This window comes from Eschrichtius robustus, chromosome 3 (assembly GCF_028021215.1).
Source record: "Eschrichtius robustus isolate mEscRob2 chromosome 3, mEscRob2.pri, whole genome shotgun sequence".
Taxonomy (NCBI): Eukaryota; Metazoa; Chordata; class Mammalia; order Artiodactyla; family Eschrichtiidae; genus Eschrichtius; species Eschrichtius robustus.
Genome location: NC_090826.1, coordinates 87,852,522 through 87,864,184, shown reverse-complemented (window position 1 = coordinate 87,864,184; position 11,663 = coordinate 87,852,522). Strand labels below are relative to the sequence as shown.

Below are 11,663 nucleotides of genomic sequence, written 5' to 3'. Positions count from 1 at the left end.
CAGCTGGCTGGAAACATCTAAAGTTGGACGTGACCAACACTGCTGTCAATGTAACCCACAATGTCAAGTTTTGGTTCATATTTCTTGCTTATAAATTCACAGCAGTATGTTTTGCTCAAAGAATGTCAACTGTTATTTTTGCTTTAAAAATAGAACAACATATCTATAACATAAAAAATTTAAATCCATAAATAAAGGAGAAGGCATAAAATGCAAAATATGATCACAACAACTTCAAAAGACTCTCTAAAACAGTATTTTTTAAATTATGCAAATTTACTCACTAAAAACAGATTTTTCATTAGCAGTAACTATATTTAAATAAAAGTAAGCAGCAAAAAGCTATGCAGAAAAGTATTCTCTTTCACTGAAAGTATCCCTATCAATTTTTGTTGTTGAAGAAAGTATAATTTTGAAGAAATGCACAAAACCTTTTCATTTTTTTGACTGTGACAGAGCCACTACAGAGAAGCTGCAGGGTGTCCTATTCTAACACAAAGAAGCCAACATCTTCTTAATACAGTAGCATTTCTTTGACAAGGAGTTGCACACCACTATTTCACAGCTAAATAGAATTTGAGAGTTTACATGGTATATGCACTATAATAATCAGCACCACCCGTATTGAGCTTTTGGTGCAGATTCTGCAAAATGAATATATAATACTGCATGGCCTCTGCTATAGGGAAAACGTGTGTTTTGGATTCCCACAGCTAATTATAAAGAAAGATCCCTAAAGTTGGCACATTCAGGAAGTACAATAGTATACATTGAAGGAAACCACTTTCTTTTGATACTACCCTCTGCAAACCATTTGAGTTTGAAGGAAGGTCTTAAGAAGAGTCTTCACATTATCACATTAGTTAGGTTCTTGCATTGTGCTTTTCCCTCCCCTTGATGTGAAGTCTACAAGCTTGGGTAGAGTAGTTCTCAAGAGTCACTGAGTTCCGGGTTGATGGTGGATAATCTAGTTTGGTGAGAAGGTTCCCGATTCGCTGGAACAGAGCACTGGTAGAATCTACACGTGGTCTTTTGGGGGTGGCCCACATGATTGAATGGGCATCCCTCAATCCTTATAAGCCCGTGTTGGGGAGGTTCCTTTGTAGAAGATATTCCTAGTGTTTTCGGGGCTGTTGCTTCTTTCAGGAATTAAGATGATGTTGCCCTTTCTCCGCAGGGTGGAGTCGCGGGAAGAAGAAACGGACAGGGTCTCTGAACCAATTTCGCTGCCCTCTACTGGGGTGACGCGGATGGTGGTGATTCCATGGTGGTGATGCTCATGGTTATCAATGTTGCTTCTCTTTCGATCTCCAGAACCAAAACTGTCTTTCAGGGACTCACAGCTTTCGGAGTCCCTGTTGAGATCGTTGAGTTCATAAGTTTGGCGAAGGCTGCCCTTTTCAGGGGCTTTCCATTTCCAGGAGCCACTGCCTTCGCCTTCGGTGGACGGGATCTGTATGACGGGCCTGTTGTTCTCCGGGTGAGCCTCAACCCTCACGATCCCACTGGGTTCGTGGTCTGTCAGGGTTTTGTAGCGGATGGAGCCAGTGCAGGAGACTGTACTGCCTTCGGTGTTCTTGGGGCTGCTTTGGAGGACGCCCTGCTGCTTGGACATGGCTATGACTTGCATGATTCGAGGCTGGCTGTTGCTTCTATTACAGGCCACGGTCTTCTCTGCAGCTTTCAGCCACTTGGCCCGAGCGGAGCTGCTTTTTGGGGAGGTGCTTATGTTTTCCTGCGTCTCCTCAGGGATGTGCACTAACTGTGAGGACCCGGGGCGGGACTGAATGGACACTCTTGGTCCCCCAGGCATGCTGTTGTTACACCCGGGGACGGTGCCAGGCTGGATCTTGAGGTACTGATTGCCGGGACCATGGTGGTCTCCATTGACCCCCACCCTCGACGGCTCTGAGCTTGACCTCATTTCAATGGATCTGGGTGGTGACTGTCCAGGCTCGGTCTCCATAACCTGCAGGGACAACTTCCGACTTTCATTCTTATTCTTCCACTGGGTGAGGAGTTGCTTGGATCTAGCAGAATCCATAGAGGCATGAATGGTGGCGTTTCTTCTCACAGGGTCTTCCACGGATGGGGTGTTGGCTCTAGGCAAGGTATTGCTGAAGGTAACCATGTTTTCCTTACCCATGGGGCTCCGTGGAGTGATGATTTCTACATCAGCATTTGCCCTTTTGAGGTTTGTCAACGAGCTAGCATCTCTATGGTTTCGGTTGAGGATGCCTTCTGTGTGAGCAATTCCGTCACTACTGCTACCATTTTTAGCAGATAAAACTCGGCTGGGGTCTTGATTGAGGTCTGTCAGAGACCTGAGGGCTTCTCTGTGCTGAAACACACTCTCTTCGCTAGGCAGAAAATTCCCCACAGCATACAGACCCTAATGTTGGAAGAAACAATAAATATCATGCATTAGAAGACATGGTTACCAGGAGTTTGCTTTGGAGGATGTACTGAGGCACATAAATAAGTGTGTGTTCTCTATAAACCATTGAGTAATACAAATAACCAAAGCCTGAAGGTACAATTACTCAGGAAATAGTTTGTAAGTTATATCATAAATCACTGAACTAACTGTTCAGAACTATGGAGTCCATTACTTTTTATTATTAGTTGGATTTTCTCTCCTTTCTCCATCCCACTGGGACGTTTTTGACAATCTTGTCCTCTGTTTTGAGAAGTCAGACAATGAGAGAAATCAGGGCATTCTTCCCCTTTTCAAAGGAATTCATTTTTCTGGATTTATGAACCACTTGTTGAGTGACACCTCAAATGGCTTAACTGATTTATTTTGTCTTCCATTTTCAATCATACCTCATGATGGAAAGCAGAAGAGATGTGGAAATACAGAACAATGAATCATTAATAAAACATGATATCAGATTTTGTAGTGGGGCCAGAGACACATATTTTCACAACTCACATGGAGCACAGCCCTGTGTTCAGCATTTTCCAGAATGTTCTGGGAAGAGAGGGCAGAAACTGTCACTAGATTGGGGCATTCATGTTCTTTCCTCATTTAAACCTGGTCTTAAATTTTGAAAGCAATGTTTGATCAACTCAGTACCATTACAGTAAATTTGAGCCAAACTTTATTTAATCTTGTCTTCATAATCAGGTGGTCAATTTTTTGTTTGTTTCAGATTTTGGGGATAAAAATCTGAAAAAGGTTAAAGTTCAGCTTCAGAAATTTTAGGCTTTTGACACATAGATGCTCTAATCCCAGCTGGATTTTCAGTTTTTGAGATGTTTAGTTTAGAGATAAGAGCCAGCAGCAAATACCTATTTGCATGCTAATTTCAATAGAAGGTAGCCACTGTTTGCTTTTCAAATCAAATGGAAGGAATTTCATGGATTTGACATTTTATAGAGTGCCTAAAAATGAACAACAGCATTGGCTTAGAACTGATAAATTTACAATTTCAGGGCAGAATGTAAGCAGGAATGGAATAAAGTCAAGCTTCTGCCTCTCCAAGTACTTTAAGTCCTGGTTAAAATCTTCTTCTTAATAATACCTATCTACGCTCTCACTGCCAGAGTTTCCAGGATGAACAGTCCCTCCCTAATGTTCCATTAATAATTACTGTATAGCACAGGGAACTCTACTCAGTGCTCTGTGGTGACCTAAATGGGAAGGAAATCTAAAAGAGAGTGGATATATGTATATGTATGACTGATTCACTTTGCTGTACAGCAAGAAACTAACACAACATTGTAAAGCAACTATACTCCAATAAAAATTAGTTTAAAAAATGATTGTATTTAAATTCGTAAGTCTAGGACCATCCTCCACTAGACTGTACATAACCTCTGCTTATATTGTTCAAAATTCAGTGCCCAGCACTGGGCTTAATAAATATAGTTGTTTAATCCTTGTTATGATATGAGGCAGATAGTTATTATCCTCATTTTATAGGTGAAGAAAACTTGGCCACATAGAAGGAGAATTGAGATTCAAGCCCAAACCCTTGGGACTTCAGGACGCCATGAAAATCAGACATGTACAAAAGCAATGCATGAACTGGAGAGAGACAGTCCTCAGTCATACTCTGTAACACCTGTTGCCAGTGAACACTCCCATGGGCAACCCAGGCTTATGCACAATTCCTGACACATTAACTTTCATTTGATGGCTTTCTCCTCCACCGAAGAAAGTATATGAGGCAGTGTGAGATTTGAAGTGACGATCCTGACTATGCTAGTATATAAAAATGAAAAAAAATAAATCAATGCTCACTTCAGTACGTTTACTATTTTTTGTAAGCATTTTCTCGTAATGCCTTTCACAAGTACACCAAGACCACAAGATTTAGAATGGCTCCAATAGACAGTTAATTTTTATTTCTCTGTAGATCCTCTTAGTTTCTTTCATTATTGCCTTTTTCCTTGTGCATGCGGCTTGCATATTGGTGCTTCCCTGGCTCCTTTTGTTCTTCGGACCTGGCAATTTTGTATACCACCATAACTATAATGGTACTTCCACCGATAATGTCCATGATTCCCAAATCTGTTCTCCACCACTCATTGCTACTTTAAGCTCCAGACCAACTATTCAACTGCCTGTTGATCCTTAAATTGAGCTTGTCCACCTCCTTTCCCTCCACCAATTTGCTTCCTCTATCATTTACCAGGTCAGCTTAATGAAGTCACCATCTGCCAGCCTTCCAAGCTAGAAACCTGGCCATTATCTCTCATTCCTTCTGTTCCCTCACTCTCCACTTAGACTTGCTCATTCACATGTCCATCTTTTTGCATATGCAGTTTCTTCAGCTTGGATGCCCTCCTTTCTTTACCCTAAGAAACTCTCATTTTTTAAAAACTGTAGCACTTCTATGAAGACTTCCGTAACTTCCCTGGGCAGTTTGCTATCCTCAGAGCTCTTTGTTCATACCCTCATACATCATTTAACATGTTGTAATCATTTATACTTTTATTAATCTTTGCACTGAAACTCATAAAAGATGTACCTTATTTATTAGTGTTCTGATGCTCAGTATAGTACCAGGCACGGATCAGATATTGAATAAATGTAAAATGAATGAATGAATGCATGAATGAATGAATGAAATGGACAATCTCAGTTTCCTTATGCTAAGGATATTCTTGATGGAAGATCGGGCTTGAAAATAGAGTACTGCTAAAGAATTCAATATTAGTTGGATCGTAGTTATATCCAGATGCTACATTTGTGTTGTTGGGCAAAGTACATAATTTTCCATTAAGCTTTCACTTTCACTAACCTTACTTTCCTTATCTATAAAATTATACTAGTAATAGTAGTCCCTGACTTTTTTTCTGGTGGGAGGGGTAAGGGTAAAATGCAATAATCTTTCTAAAATCACAGTTTCTGGCCCATGGTAAGAGTTTAGTAAATTATTTTACTGAAACTGAGATATATGTTTTGGCTTAGAATGGAGATGTAGTCAGAGATTTTCTCATAGATATAAACTATATTGCAAGTAAACTATTACAGTGCAAGACAAATTTTCTGCATGTTTTCCATTTTAAACTGTGCTTTATTGAATAGTAATAAATTATTTACCAAGTACAGAGCAATTCCTCCTCCTATTAAAAAGCCACAATAGACATCAACTGGGTGGTTCTTATACTGAGTTATCCGTGTTAGCCCACAGATGATTCCACAGATGATAAAGGTGAAGACCAAGAGAGGTTTCAGAAGCTTAGAGGAATCCGTTAGTGTGGAATTGAAGTACATCTTTAAAATGAAAGAACTGGGTTAAGTATTTAAGAAAGGTCATTTTACTATTCAATTATAATCAAATAAAAAGGTAAACTCAAAAGTCTGATACACGTGACATCAATTTTACTGTTCCATTCCCCCTGCTATGGCTACATTCTATACCTGAAAAAAAGGAAATACATGACAAAATTCATCAAATAAATAACAGATCTCTCATATAATTACACAAAAGTCTGGAAAAGAAATTGAAGCCGTAGAATTAGCCAGATAACTGGTTAGTCTCCACGTTACTTGTCACATAATTTCAATCCATTTTTTTCACATAAGATCTAGTGGACTATTAATCAGATATGGGGACAATTCATTGTATAGCATTTATCAACACTGACTTCGAACTCACTGTTACATAAAAACTGAAACAACAATGTGTGTGTGATGTGTGTGTGTGTGTACTTAACACAATTCTTTCAATTTTAGAATTTATAACATTCACGTAGTTTACAATACCCTCCCATGAAGTATAATATTACATTAAAGAGGTGTGAGGCTAAATAAACATTATGACTGTGTCAAAAAATTATCTTACTGTTTATAGTAGCATCCAATTTCTACTTCTGATGCCATTGTATCGAAGGACTGCTGTGCTAGAGTTTACTGTTCTGCCATTACACAGCTATATAATCTAATTAGTCATTGGAGACAACACTCATTTCTCTGATTTTCTCTAGGACGCAGTTTGACAAAAAAGACCCAGTTACTTACCGAAACGTACACAGCTGCAAAGGCAGCAAGGGTCGCATGTTGAGAAGGGAATGATTTTCTGCCAAAGGAAAAGAGTCCAATTATGCCTTCTGTCTCTGATACACTGCTAACAATCATCTCAAGAACACTGGGTGGTTACAGTGTTCAACTTAAAAGCCTCAAGATAATAAGCAATAACTTTAATTTCTGTTTAGTTTTCTGGAGAAAGATCTGAGTGGTAAAATAAACACTGCTAATCACCGTTAGTATTAAAGTAGAGTAGTGATGCACTTTTCAATGTAAAGTGTTAGCTTTGTTAGGGATCACTTCTTTATACCATTGGAATGATGGTTGAAAGTAGAAATGGAATGGAAAGCATTATAATTGTTTATTGGTATTATAATTATGTCAGCTTAAAGGTTTATAAAACCTAAGATTTTAAAACTTTTAAACTTTTTTCTATGCTCTTAAATATATGGTTTCATTTACATACAAATTTAAAAGACAAAATTATTTTCTCACAGTGGTGGGTCTAGATGTGCTTTTTTACACTCTAGAGAGCATTGAAAAAGTCTAATTTAACACAATGTTTCTCTATCTATCCCACTTTAAAATAATCATTATCTCCAAAATCACAGAGTATATTATTTAGTGAAATAAGAAGCAAGGTGGGAGAGGTAGAACAGAGGATAGTGAGAGAGACACTGTAAAGGACAGACAGATGGAGAATAGAGATTTCTTTTAATGGATAAAAAAATGGAAAAAATAAAATTCCGTTTTATTAATGTCCTCCTAATTATTTGGTACCCAATAAAAAGGACTACCATTCAACACAGACAAGAAAATGTAAAAGAATTGAGAAAGAATAGAGAGCATAGGTCTTAAATGTAGGTTCAAAATTATTGAATTGAATGGATCATAAGAACGTGAATGTATATAATTACATAATATAAGGCTCTGATTCTTCAAGTGTACTTAACTTATTTTTGACTCTTAATCTTTGGGAACTCAGTGAGTGAAAAATACAATTCTTATATCTTTTTTTGTTGTCCTTCATCCTTCTGTAATTTATTTCTTTTTAACTTCTCTTTCCATATAAGGTTTTTTTTTTTTTTTTTTTACTTTATTGATTGAAAACAATTTAATGCCTTGGTAGTTTCTTGGGTTTTTCAGTTTTTATTTTCTGAAATGCAAGGTCAGAAGCTGTACAGATTTTCTGGGTTTACTCAAAGAAAACATATGCAATCCTAGATGCTATTTCTTTTAAAACTCTACCAAAAGGAAAATTCATATGATTTCTTTTTTTTAAAATAAAATATATAATGAAGCTGGAAATATCATAGATATTTAGCCTTCCACTTAAGTCACTACATGACACATACTGACTATAAGCCATGACTAACTATAAATATCTAAAATAAACCAATTGTGATAACCTAAAACCATAAGTAGTATAGGGTAAATCACAGAACATGATTGGGGTTTGGTGATATGAAGATGAGTGGCATGAATGTCAGGCTGAAATTTGGAGACAGACAGAAGGATTCAGAATGAACCACCAGTGGGTTTCTATGGTATTATCCCTAAAGAGATCACTGAATTGCAAAGAAAAATAAAACCAAAATCATTATGATTGAAAAATGTATGCCTGCGATGATACCCCACGCTATTAATGAACAATGAAAACACTGACATGGAAATTTTCATAATCTCCGTTTCTAACCTGCCGCTGTTGATAACTGTAAGATCAGATCCTGAGCAAATATCTTCTACAATGTAGGAATTCTCTTTGCAAGACACATTCAGAGAGGTATAGTTTGGCTTGCACACAGTCAGAAAGTATGGTGCCTGGTAGCCTGTGGACAGCTGGATGATATCTGTGATGAGAGCTGTAGAGCAGAGTCCAAACACATGAACACCTATAAGCAAAAGGAAAGAAACTGTTACCAAGCTAGTGCTTAATGCTGATGTGCCACCATCAACCATGCTTATTACACATTAACATGACAACCTTCACATCTGTTGTGATCATTTTCTCTGAGTTTATTTCAGGAAGATAGTAAAGAAAATGCCTAAACTTTCAAACAGATACTGAAATCCAAAATAAGGGCAATGAGTATTTCCAAAGTAGTCATTTCAGGTATTTTTGTCAGTTTGGTTAAATTGGGCCAATTCTTAATATCATTAACCATAGATCACTTGACAGACACTTGGAAAATGTTAAGGTGACAACTGTGTGATTTGAGAAGAATTAAACATGGGGAATGAAGCAAAATTCAAAATCGTTGTAAATTGCTTAGCACGTTTGAGCTTCCGGGGCTCTCTCTCCCCAGTAGTCCCTATCTGCAGCCACAGTTGCCAAAAATGTTAATCATACCAGGAATTCTAATTAAAACAGAGAAAAGTGCAGGCCAACCTTGTCATGGAAACAATAATCATACAAGTACAGAGCTGTAGGGAGGCTTCCTTCATGTTTGGAATTCGGAGATGATATTCTTAAATCTCCCGGTTGAAATTCTATCTTTCTTTTATGTCCTGGGCCCAGTATGAAGCCATAAACTCACAAACCCTGATGCAGGCTTGTACACTCGAACTCCATTCCTGCTTCAAGTCCCTTGCCTGGCTTTATCCTTGGGAATCTAGCTCTGCTCACATACACATGATCTGAACTCACCTTGTCCCTTTACATTGTCTAGACACCCTGGAGTCACTCTGACTTGATAGCCTGGATTATGATTTATGATTTGCTCATAGAAATCACTGTGACAGGCACCTGGGTAACTCATCAGTGGACTCCTGCACACCAAGATGGCTGGCCTGTATGTTACCTCTTTTTGCATTTTCCTTCTCTGCTTATTGTCACCTAAAAACCACTCTCCCAATTATTTCTCCACCCACTCACCCGGATTCATGACACTGGACTTTGATTTATACATTCTAATTCCTAGCAGCATGCAAGATCTTGGAGAGGAGTATGGATAAGTGAGGAAACCCACCCATTTTTACCTTTGGAGAATGAGAATCTCTAGGCCCCCCAGGGGATGGGCATTGTTGACTCTGGGGCACGCTTCTCTAGGAAAGGATGGCCCATCCTCACCATCATGAGGCTTTTCAGAGAGGTTATGTGCCCCTTTGCCACAGCATTTTGTTACATTAGGAAAACTTCTTCTGACATCAGCTATATGTCCTGAAGTTTTACTTCTTTGTCTTAGTTCATGACCCTGGTAAGGGGATTATTCTTGCCGTATAGTCCTTGTGTGGCAAAGATGTGCCTTTCATAGTGGGGCAGAGTCTAGGGCATGATTTAGACCAGATTTTTTCCTCTAGTGGGAGAGGTGATTGTATTTAATTATCTACTAGGTATTAAATGAAGCTACGTATTCCTTTCAGCTGAGACATTAAAGGTAGAAATAACTTTTTACTGATTTACGGGGAATCAAAGCATTTACATTGGGGTGATGTACTTTGGCTTGACTTTTCAACTCAGTTAAAAAAAAACGGTCTGTGACTCAAACAATATTAAGATAGTCACATGCTAATCAGAAGAGATGAAGGCTTAGATCTGGTTTGATCCTGACGCAGGCCCATTGATTTCCTGTAGGTCTCATAAAATAGGAGGTAAAGTTAGACGATATAACCAAGGAAAAATAGCCTTGACGCCATACTCTATGGTGACATTTCCATGGGCGGTAACTTCTCGATGAAAACACTCCAGGACAATTGAAATGGAATCACTGATGTGGCTAAAGTAGTTTCCGAAGGGTTATCCATTCATACTGGCCTGCTGACATTTATTCTCCATTTTAAAAAATGAACACAGATCCAAGAAACTATTTTAAAGTAAATTCGTGCTTCTTCCAGAGCTAAGACAAAAATACACTGAAATGCATGGCATGTTGGCTCTCAAACAGAGATTATAACTGTAAATAACACATTTTAGATGCAAAACTCAAATTTGGGTGTTTTAATGGGATTTTTTAAAAAATGTAAAATTCATCATGTATTTGACATTATACATCTAAATTATAGCTTTAAGGACTTAATATCTGTAATTAAATATAACATTTCTATTTGAAAAACATTTCCTTTCTTTGTGGTTTCCCACACCCACCAACGAATCTGACAGCTCTTCTAAGGAAAGAGTTGAAGTTGCAGCCTCCGGCATTAATATTGGGCTCCAGGCCAATTCCATTCCTTCTTTTGGACAGGCAACAGTAGAGAATTCCTTCCCCTACCATAATCTGCAAAGACAAGAGGGTGTTCAAAATGGACTTAACGGGTACAAATGAAGTATAAGTTACCTCTTAACATGCCATATTTTCAATAAAGTAAAGATGTATTTTTCGTAAGACCTTTAGAGATGTGAGCAATGTCTCCTGAGTATTTGAGGGAGCAGTGAGAAGTAAGCAATCAGGGCACTGTAAAGAGCACTGCTGGATCTTCTGTGCTCCTACATACTGGTCAAGGGTGTGATAGCATCCTGGCATTTTAACGCAGTTGCGTTAAATAATTTTGTTTCTTTCTTTGTAATTATACATGTAAATAGTGATTCACATCTTATCCATGAATGCTAAATTATATAAGAATTTATTTGTTCAGTGCCATTAGGGAAACGTTTCTTATACAACACCACAGTTATTATCTCAAGTGACCTTGAGACTTCCGGAGTTTTAATTTAGTCGTTTAATATGCTCAAAACTCATATGTCAGGAGAGTGCTTTCATACTCTTTGGCTTGATTATGGATAGAGGTTTCTTGTCAGTATTTTGACTTCACCCAACTCTCCCTCTCTCTACGGAGCACATTAATTTTCTCCTCACACTACTATTCATTTAACCTTGACCTACATGTCATTGTATGAATTTTTGAAATGATTTAATTTGCATTTTTTTTTTTTTAATCTTTTGACTGTGCCGCGTGGCATGTGGGATCCTAGTTCCCCGACCAGGGATTGAACCAGCACCCCTTGCATTGGAAGCGCGGAGTCCCAACCACTGGACCGCCAGGGAAGTCCCTTAATTTGCTTTAAAGATAGAATTCTCTTCAGGGAAAGGGGAGCTGCTTCCTGATGTATTTCCAAAGGCGCCTGCTTGTTTCCCAGTTCTGAATGGTACACTGTTGTGATGCAATTTAGTTTCAGGGATTAGGTGTTGACAAGAAAATTATTTGTTGATCTTGTCAATTGGAAATATAAAACAGTCTATGACAA

The 11,663-nt window shown here is 38.2% G+C and overlaps 1 protein-coding gene across 1 annotated transcript in view; it reads right to left on the bottom strand.

The window, feature by feature from the left end:
* Window positions 1–261: 261 nt before the first annotated feature.
* PLPPR4 (phospholipid phosphatase related 4) overlaps window positions 262–11,663 on the bottom strand; it is a 35,093-nt gene continuing 23,691 nt past the window's right edge. Inside the window, exons 3-7 of the mRNA XM_068538078.1 lie at window positions 10,566–10,695; window positions 8,178–8,373; window positions 6,476–6,533; window positions 5,555–5,728; window positions 262–2,392 (exon numbers count right to left, since the gene is read on the bottom strand). Of these exons, the coding sequence (XP_068394179.1) occupies window positions 1,067–2,392; window positions 5,555–5,728; window positions 6,476–6,533; window positions 8,178–8,373; window positions 10,566–10,695 (1,884 nt within the window). The 3' untranslated portion in view covers window positions 262–1,066. The remainder of the gene's footprint in view (window positions 2,393–5,554; window positions 5,729–6,475; window positions 6,534–8,177; window positions 8,374–10,565; window positions 10,696–11,663) is intronic.